The sequence below is a fragment of the Scylla paramamosain genome, chromosome 10 (genome assembly GCF_035594125.1).
Source record: "Scylla paramamosain isolate STU-SP2022 chromosome 10, ASM3559412v1, whole genome shotgun sequence".
In the NCBI taxonomy this organism is placed as follows: domain Eukaryota; kingdom Metazoa; phylum Arthropoda; class Malacostraca; order Decapoda; family Portunidae; genus Scylla; species Scylla paramamosain.
This window is the reverse complement of record NC_087160.1, coordinates 15,227,501-15,237,542: the sequence shown is the minus strand read 5'-3', so window position 1 is coordinate 15,237,542 and position 10,042 is coordinate 15,227,501. Positions and strand designations below refer to the sequence as shown.

Sequence of the window (10,042 nt, the reverse complement as noted above, 5' to 3'; positions counted from 1 at the left end):
CACCCCATGGTAGGAAAAGCATCCCTACACCATCAACGAATCAAGGAATCTGATGGCAGGAGCAGTGTAGCAGGGTTCAAGGGAATCGTTGCCTGGGCTCCAGTACATGTGACCTTGATTGCTGGTTGTCACTGTGAATTTTGACTCGTCGCTCCACAGCACGCCACGCCACTGCTCGATGGTCCAGTATTTCATCCTCTCACAAAACGCAAACCTCTTCTCTTGCTGGGCTAGAGTAACCATGCGCTTGGGCCGCGCTGCATAGCCCAGGTACTGGAGGTCGTCATGGATGTGGAATGATAATGTCCTCACAGACACATTATTCAGCAATCCCAAGTTGTCTTCCCTGATTTTCCTGGCAGATATTCGTGGATTACATTTGTCTTCAAGGTATGCCACTCTCAGGGTTCGCAAGGAAGTTTTGCAGGTGTTTCCTGGTGAATTTCTTCTTGGCAGGTATGTTGTTGCCGCTGAGTTCAGCCATACGCTTCACATATCATTGAACTTGGTGGACACTGACACCCATCTGGTCGGAGATAGCCCATGTGGAGTGTCCAGCCTTGTGGAGAGCTGAGATGGCTGCGATGTCATCCCGTGACAAGATCTGGTAGCACACCATTGTCCAGGAAAACCGCTAAACAGCAGAGTAACTGCAAGCCAGTCTGGGGGGTAGCACAGGAGAACAGCAACAAAACGCCAGTCAGAGTGATTGACAGGTGCCAATCACTTCTTCCTGCTTTTGCAAGCTGCCCGACACCCAGGCTGAGATGCAAGATGTGTAATAATTAAATTTAAAGCACCTGATGCCTGCCAAGGAAAACTCATGTGTTTTGATCCTTCAAACGGATACTGTGGTCTCCGGCGACAATGTTTATGATGAGCACTGTACAGTGCTCATCATTAGAAATGTTGCATCTCACTTTTTGTTATGTGTGGTAGTATGAACAGGGTAATACACCAAAGAAATTTATTGATTTTACAATTAGTCTTTGTGGGCATCCCCTTATTCTTCTTGCACTCTTTTAAACATGCAGGAAAGCTGTCAGCAAGCACCATGAGATGTTGTGGGGCAAAACTTGCCTGAAGGTGGTGGAGCGTAGCTTGGAGCTTAGGCACCATAGAGCAGTCGTAGCCACATAACTTTATTTTGATTATAGCCCACAAATTCTTAATGGAGTTCAGGTCAGGAGAATTTGCAGGCTAATCATCATAGAATGGCACACTGTAGTCCCTGAGCCATTGCTTCACTGATGTGGCAGTATGACAGGGAGCTTTGTCCTCCATAAAAGTGGTGGCGTGGCATCTCTTAAAGACCCCGGCAGATGGTCATACAGAAGGTCCAGATAGTTCATTCCTTGTGGTACTTTGGGTAGCACTACAAGGCTTCCTACACCATGATAGATGAAGCAGCCCCACACCAACAATGAATCAAAGGACTTGACAGCTGCTGAAGTGTAGCAGGGGTCAAGGGGATCACTGCCAGGACATTGGTACATAAGACCTTGACTGCTGTCTGTCACTGAAAATCTTGCCTTGCCACCCCACAGCGCACCATGCCACTGCTTAAGGGTCCAGGTCTTGTGTTTGTTGCAGAAAGCAAGCCTCTTCCGCTGGGTGATAAAGACCATAGGTTTGTGCAGCATTGCATAGCTGTGGTAGCCTAGGCCATCATGGATACAGTGAGACAGTGTCCTCACAGGCACATCACCCAGCAGTCCTGGGTTTTCTTCTTTTATTTTTCTGGGTGATACTCAAGGACTGCCATTTAGTTTACAGTGTACCAGTCACAGAGTTTGAAGGGAAGTTTTGCTGGTCTTTCCTAACCATTTTTTCTTCTGTGGTACTTTGTTATCACCTCCCTTCCATCATCCACTTCATTTATCTTTGAATTTGGCTGACACTGACATTGGTCTGCTCTGATATAGCCTGCATAGAATATCCAGCTTTGCAGAGTGATGTAATGGGCTATGATGTCATCCCTTGACAACACCTTGTAGCCAGCCATTGTCAAGATAGAGAGCTGAACAGCTGCATAAGTGAAAGCCTAGCAGATGCGGGGTTGGCAGATGTCAGCAAGTACACTCTCTTTGACAGCTATGATAAACAACTCATTTTTTCCCACCTCTGTACATCATCTCAGACACCTAGACTGAGTTGCCAGATATGTAATAAGTGTATTTAAAGCACCCGCGCTAAATTAGAACAAGCGCAGGTATTTTGAAAATTAAAATGGCCAATGAAGTCCCAGTGATAATTTCACTGATGAGCAATATATATATATATATATATATATATATATATATATATATATATATATATATATATATATATATATATATATATATATATATATATATATATATATATATATATATATATATATATATATATGTTACGCATAATGTGGACAATTGCCTAATGTGAACATTAGGCAGAAAATTGCCTAATGTGTACATCAAGCAAGTAGGTTGCGTAAAGTTTACAAATTGTTAACATTAGGCAAAAAATGCCTATTGTTCAAATTATGCAGCTCAATTTTGCCCAATGTGAATAAGGAAAACATAATTAATTAATGCAATATTAGTATAAGTAAAATAGGTCAATCGATCTCAGGGTTCAGTTGAGTCCAATCACAAATTTTTGCATGATCTGCCTGGGTGACAGCGCGAGTTGCATTTAATTTCTTTTCTTAGGCAGCTGCACCTTCCTGATGTACATTGAGTAGTACATTGACACTTTGTATAACCTTGCCCACCAGTGGCTCTTGCTGTTGCTGTTCTCATCGATAGGCAGATATCAGGAACCTCTTCAGACTTTATAAGGGTCTGTTTGATCCCACTTAGGTCAGCTGGTGTAAATTTTGTTCTAATAATTCCCTCCCGACAACCTACAGTGTATAGTCCTTCTTCTTCCTTAAGGATGACTACTAACAGATTTTTTGGATCTGTTGGACCACGATCGACATCTGGAACCCTCAGCGTAGCACACTGACCAATGGACAATGGCTTAAGCAGGTTTTTGCCGCGTCTTGTCATCCGTGCTGCTGCCTTTGATTGTCCTATATTAGCTGCAACACGGATCTTTTGGAAATTCGTAGCTACTGTCTCTGCCCGTGTCTCTGCTTCTGCCTCTTCCCCTGCCTCTGCCTCTGCACCTGTCTCTGCTTCTGCCTCTGCCCCTGTCTGTGCTTCTTCTTCTGCCTCTAACTCTGTTGCTGCTTCTGCTTCTGCACCTGTCTCTGCTTCTGCCTCTGACCTCCCTGCCCGTGTCTCTGCTTCTGCTTCTGTCTCTGCCCCTGTCTGTGCTTCTTCTTCTGCCTCTGCCCCTGTTGCTGCTTCTGCCTCTGCACCTGTCTCTGCTTCTGCCTCAGTCTCTGCTTCCAGAAATGACTCGAGATCTTCCTCGGTGAATATATTACAAAAAGCTGTACTTGGCACGATAGATGATGCTAATCCAACTTGCGGATCTAGTCCAAATGTAACTTTAAAAGGACTGTGGCCAGTTGTTTCATGCTGACTGATATTAACTTGCCACTGAACAAACTTAAGACCTACTGACCACTTTTTGCTGTTATTTTCCCTCATCCAAATGGTTAGTTTGTCCTGGATCACACCGTTTAGACGTTCAACAGCTCCTTGGCTTTGAGGATGACGTGGGCGTCCAGTCACCAGCTTCAGCTCTGGCCATAGCATTGAAAGCTCGGTGATGATGGCATTCACAAACTCCCGTCCGTTGTCGGAATGTAAAATAGCAGGTGCTCCAAATGTCAGAAATATATCTAGAAGGTTCGCTGCGACTTCCTCTGCTCTTTTTGATGTCAGTGGACGCAACACACAAAATTTGCTGAAATGATTTACATATGTCATGATGTACTTAAAGTTTCCATCAGGTAATGTTTGAAAATTTATAAGATCTATCTGGCATCTAGAATGGATATCATGACTGCGTACCGGTTTTACTACCAAACCCTTTGGAGTTTTTCTGGCTTTCTTTTGATGACAGTGCTCACAGAATGAAATGTAGAGGTAGCATACTTCTTGTGTGATGTTTGACCATTTCTTTCTCACTTCTGCAATTGTTTTCTTGCCACCTCCATGGCCAATAGCTTCATGAGCTGTTTTAATAATACCAAACACTTCTTCTACACATGCAACAAACTTAAATTCATGTTCACTGGTATCTTTTCTTTTGCGAATAAGTCGGTCAGCATTGCCAACACGCAGAACTTCATAGCGTTTCTTGAGGTTATAGTCAAATGTAGACTGGGCTCCAGAAGAATTGATTCTTAACAAATCCTGCAACCACTGATCACGCTGGAGAGCGGGCTGGATGACAGCATTTTCAGCCTTGCCTTGCAGCGTTTGACGCAGCTGAAGTTCAAAAGCAGCTTGATCCATAGTGCATAAACTGTAATAGATAGAAAAGTTTAGTAATTTACAAAGAAAATATAGAGAAAAAAACATCAGCGAACCCACACAGTAATCAGAAATCCATAAGTTTAGAAAGATTTAGCATCACACTCACTTTACTTCGCGTTTTAGCGCCACTCACTATGCTTCTCGTTTGAAAGAATTTGCACGCACCTGCTCACAACAACTCGGTTATAACAAACCCAAAGCTTCGAACAACATCTTTGCTCACAACAACTCGGTAACAGACCCAAAGTTTTGAACAACATTCGAACAAAACTGTAGACACTGGTTTGTCATTCAATTCACATTAGGCAAAATACCCTTGCCTAATTTGAAAATCATGCCTAAAGTGGACATTAAGCAAGTAAGTTGCCTATTGTCAACATCGTGCAAACAAATTGCCTAATATGAAGATTAGGCAATTTCACTGCCTAATGTTCACATTAGGCAATTATCCACATTATGCGTGACATATATATATATATATATATATATATATATATATATATATGATATATATATATCTAGTGATCTAGGTGGAAGCCGCCAGGAATGTGAGAAGAGAAAACCGACAGGTAACCGTCAGCAGTTGCAAGTCCTTTAATCTCTTAACTCGCCAGAGATAGAGAAGAGAAAACCGACAGGTAACCGTCAGCAGTTGCAAGTCCTTTAATCTCTTAACTCTTTTTGTTCACCAGCTAAGGTTGTATTTATAGCCACTTGTTAGACTGGTTAAACTCTCTCTCCTTTATTTAACAAAAACATGAACATGTACACAAGAAATACTGAACATAAAAAATGATTTACATAAAGATATGGACAAAGAGAGTGAATGTGTGTGTGTATGTCTGTGTGAAGAAAGGAGTAATATGATGTATAGAAAAGACGTGTAACGTATGTGTCGAAAAGCGTGCACAGAATGTGTATGTATAAAAAAATGAGGAAGAAGAGATGAAAGACGAAAAATCTGTGCAGTAGAAAGAGAACGGGAGGCTGAAAACATATAAGAGAAAACGGAGTGCTTGGAGCGGTGACTTGTGTTTACATTACTGGTTCTGAGAAGCGCGTAAGCTTTAGTGTACCCTGAATATGAGAGAAAATGGGATATTTCTATGGCTGACTAGATTATTTGCTACATAACTTCCCCCGAGTGAGGAGGCACGACGAACGATACGTGCTGCTTAGCTGTGGCGCGTGGTGCTGAAGGCGTGGCCGGCGATGTTGGGTCGTGAGGTGCCGTCGGGGTGTGCAGGATGTAGGCGGGCTTGACTCGGTCTATGGCTATGACGTCGGAAGAGCCGTTTCTGTTGATGGTGATGTTTTTCCTCGTCCTGCGGAGGACCTCGAAGGGGCCTTCGTAGGGGCGCTGTAGTGGTTTACGGACAGCGTCAACCCTGACGAAGACGTGTGTGCAGTCTTCGAGGTCCTGGCTGACGAAGGTCTTGGCGGGGTGCGTGTGAGGTTGCACCGGCTGTAGGCTTCTCATCGACTCCTTAAGACTGCTGGCGAAGTCTTGGACGCTGCAGGGGCCGGCGTCGGGTGAGCTGGTAAGGAGCTCGCCAGGGAGTCGAAGAGTGGTGCCGTATACGAGCTCGGCAGAAGAGTGGTGAAGGTCCTGCTTGAGGGACGTCCGGATGCCGAGGAGGATGAGGGGTAAGGTGGCGTTCCACTTCTCGCGTTGGTCGCTGGAAGCCATCAGTGACGACTTCAGCTGGCGGTGGAAACGTTCCACTGTAGCGTTGGCCTGAGGATGGTAGCTGGCAGTCCTGTATCGTCGAATGCCGAGTAGTGTCATCAGTTTGTTCCAGACACTGGACTCAAACTGGCCGCCGCGGTCAGAAGTGAGGCTGACAGGAACACCGAAGCGTGAGATCCACGTGCTGATAAAGGCACGTGCAACGGTGTCAGTGGAGATGTCAGTCAGTGGTGCAGCTTCTGGCCAGCGAGTGAAGCGGTCGACACAGGTGAGGATGTAGCGGTAGCCGTCGGAGTGAGGAAGAGGGCCAACGAGGTCGATATGGACGTGTTCGAAGCGTGTGGAGACTGGCGTGAAGGTGGCTGTAGGGGAGCGTGTGTGTCGCGTCACCTTGGAGGCCTGACAGGTGGTGCACCTACGTGTCCAGTCTCTCACGTCCTTGTTGATGGCGGTCCAGATGAATCGGGATGTCATCATGTGTTGTGAAGCTCTGATGCCAGGATGTGAGAGGTCGTGCAGCTGACGGAAGAGTGGATACCTGTGCCGTTGAGGCAGGTATGGTCTGACGGTGTTGGTCGAGACGTCAGCGTAGATGTGCACTTGAGTGCCTGGTAGCTGTACTCTCTTCATCTGTAGTGCGGTGTTTTCTTTTAGTTGCTGCAGCTCGGCGTCGTCGGCCTGATCGGCAGCAATGGCGGCGTAATCGATGAGAGAGGTAGATGTGGCACAGATGTTGCGTGACAGGGCATCGGCTGGGGCGTTATCTTCACCTTTCACGTAACGGAGGTCCGTGGTGAACTGAGAGATGAAGTCTACGTGGCACAGTTGACGTGGTGAGTAGGATGACTTGTTCTTGATGAAGGTGCTCGTCAGCGGCTTGTGGTCAGTGTAGATATGAAACTGACGTCCTTCGACAAAGTACTGGAAGTGCTTCAATGCCTTGTAGATGGCGAGGAGCTCTCTGTCGAAGGCGCTGTACTTCTTCTCGGCAGTGTTGAGTTTCTTGGAGAAGAAGGCGACGGGTTTCCAGGCACCGTCGATGTGTTGCTGTAGCACTGCTCCAACTCCGGTGTCTGAGGCGTCCGTGGCGATGGAAGTAGGGGCGTCTGGGGCAGGGAAACTGAGCGCTGTGGATGTGAGCGCCTTCCGGGCAGCGAGGAAAGCGTCCTCAGCTGCGGGCGTCCAGGCAAGGGTGACGGACTGGCCTCGTTTGGCTGGCTTCACTAAGGCGTAGAGAGGCTGGAGGAGGAGCGCGCATCGGGGAATGAACCTGTTGTAATAGTTCAGCATCCCGAGGAACTGCTTCAACTGGCGCTGAGTTGTTGGCTTCGGGAAATTCTGGATGGCAGTACAGCGACTTGCAGTTGGGGTGAAACCTGAGGAGGACACAGTGTGGCTGAGGAAGTCGACTGAAGGCACGCCGAACACGGACTTGTCGGCGTTGACCTGGATGCCGTAGTCCTTCAGACGAGTGAAGACTTGCTCGAGGTGTTGGCGATGAGCAGCGTCGTCTGGGCTGGCAACTAGAATGTCGTCGACGTAAGTGAAGCAGAACTGCAGTCCTCGCAAAACTTCGTCCATGAAGCGCTGGAATGTTTGAGCAGCGTTCTTGAGACCGAAGGGCATCCTAGTGTATTCATATAGTCCGAAGGGCGTGATTATGGCCGTCTTCGGGATGTCCTCGGGGTTGATGGGGATCTGATGGAAGGCCTTTACGAGGTCGATCCTGGAGAAAATTGTAGAGCCGTGCAGTTGTGAGGAAAACTCCTGAATGTTAGGCACTGGATACCTGTCCATCTCGGTGCGGGAGTTTAGGGCTCTGTAGTCCCCGCAAGGGCGTATGTCACCGTTTTTCTTGGGGACGACGTGAAGCGCAGACGACCAGTTGCTGGAGCTTGGGCGGATGATGCCTTGCTGCATCAGAGACTCAAACTCGGCCCTGACCTGTTTGTAGCGTTCTGGTGCTAAGCGACGAGCCTTGGCAAAAACAGGTGGTCCGGTGGTCTCTATGTAGTGTAGGACGTGATGTTTCACTGGCTGCGTGGCTGAGTATGGCTGTGTTAGTGTTGGGAAACCCTTGAGGATGGCGGCGAAGGGGTTATCTCGGCAGACTGCGGAGATTCCGGTGCTCTCGCCAGGTGCCGTTCGGCCACGGGTCCGCAGGGAAGTGAGACGATCCAGCAGCGTGCCGTGCTTCAAGTCGACTAAGAGGTCGTGGTGGCGTAGGAAATCGGCGCCTAGGATGGGTTGGGTCACAGCTGCTACGTAAAAGGTCCAGTCGAAGGAGCGGCGGAGGTTGAGTTCGAGGTGTAGTGTCTGCCGCGCGTACACAGGGATTTTCGAGGCGTTGGCTGCATAGAGGTGTGTGGTTACAGGCAACCTCTTCTGGCTGTCTGTGGCAGGCAGGACACTGACCTCAGCGCCGGTGTCGACGAGGAACTTAATTCCGGTGCATCGGTCGTAGACGTGAAGTAGCTGTGACTTGGGCTGGCGGATCGTACGCGCCGTGAACGTCCGCCCGTTTAGTTTGATGCCGGGGTGGTGTTGTAAGTGCAGGGTTGGGTACACTTAATGGCCTCGCTACCGAACCTGCTGTGGTAGTAGCAGACGCCCGGGGTGCGTGTAGTGCTACGCGACCGAGAGCGGTAGCGAGGGCGTCGAGGTGACGGTGGGCGGCGACGCTGGCGGGTATTTAGTCGTTCCTGCATCGCGCTGACCTGCAGGGCCAGCTGCGACACAATGTGGGTGAGTTGCTGGACGTCTGCTGTGTTAGTGACAGTGGCGACTGAAGACGGTGGCGTTGCCGACGGAACTGTCGACATATAGTCGTCAGCCAGCTGCGCGAGGTCTGGCGCAAGGCGTTTGAGGACGGCTTGCCTGAGGTCGTCGTAGGGATTGTCCGAAGAGGGGGCTTTCGCGATGGCGTCAGAGACTTGCAAGAGGACCTCGGGTGGCAGGAGAGTGCAGGCGTGAGTGAACTGTTTCAAGGCCTCAGTGATGTTGTTTGCCTTGAAGTTCAGCTCCAAGATGGTAAACCACATGTTGGGGTCGTGGCTGTTGAAGGCTGGAGCCCTGAAGGGGGGAGCTGGGGAGGCGGTGTCCGGTGGAGCCATGGCCGTTTCTTGTTGCTGGCGTGCGATGGGGCCTGGTGGCTTGTTATGCGAGTCGTGGAGCAGGGTGTAGTGACGCCTGTCGGCGAGGCGCGGGCTCCTCCGGCGCCAGGTGCCAGTGAGAGGTGGCAAGGGACGCCTGCTGGGCGCCACTGTGCAGTGATGGTCCTAGGCACGTACTTTACCGCACTCGCACTTACGGCTTGGAACGCACTGCCGTGAACGAAGTGTGTAGTCTGTGTGTGTGTGTGTGTATGTGTAGGTGTTGGTGTCTGGCACACGGGGGTTGGTACGCGCTGATGCACACTAGGGAGTTTTCTAGGGGCAGGGGTTAACACACACAGGGGGAGGGTGGACGACGGGGGAAAGGGGAGGGACGGTCGGGAGCACTAACACTTTGGTGGGGGAACGTTGCAGGGAACGCCGCCCTGTTGTCGAGCGGAAGACGGGAGTACCGGTGCAGGGGGCGCCGCCCTGTTGTAGAGAAGCGAAATCAGGGCCAGTGGGGTCACGGCCGGGTGGCGGTGACCGTGCGTGGTGAGCCGGAGAGGTGTTGCTGCTGCTGTGGTGGTGATGGAGGCTGGGCAGCAGGTGTGGCAGGGGTGGCAGGTGACCAGGCAGCAGGTGGAGTTGGCGCGGTGGGTCACGGCAGCAGGAGAGGGAGTGACCTGGTGGCGGTGGTGAGGCGGCAGGTGAGCGTGGCCTCAGTGGCCTGGGTGGCTGGCGAGGCGTGGTGAGTCACAGCTGCGAGAGAGGGTGGCTGGTGACTGGCGAGGCAGCGGCGGTGACCACGGTTGCTGGGCTGGGTGACGGTGTGTGTGTCA

At 49.8% G+C, this 10,042-nt stretch overlaps 1 protein-coding gene across 1 annotated transcript; it reads right to left on the bottom strand.

Annotated features, from left to right (window-relative positions):
* Positions 1–2,466: 2,466 nt before the first annotated feature.
* On the bottom strand, positions 2,467–4,649 carry LOC135104256 (KRAB-A domain-containing protein 2-like). Its single transcript, XM_064011442.1, has one exon. The coding sequence runs from the start codon at positions 4,461–4,463 to the stop codon at positions 2,631–2,633; it is 1,833 nt and encodes a 610-aa protein (XP_063867512.1). The 5' UTR covers positions 4,464–4,649; the 3' UTR covers positions 2,467–2,630.
* Positions 4,650–10,042: the final 5,393 nt, after the last annotated feature.

Coding starts and splice junctions, on each gene's coding strand:
- LOC135104256 (XM_064011442.1), bottom strand. CDS start 4,463: ATGTTTTTTTCTCTATATTTTCTTTGTAAATTACTAAACTTTTCTATC.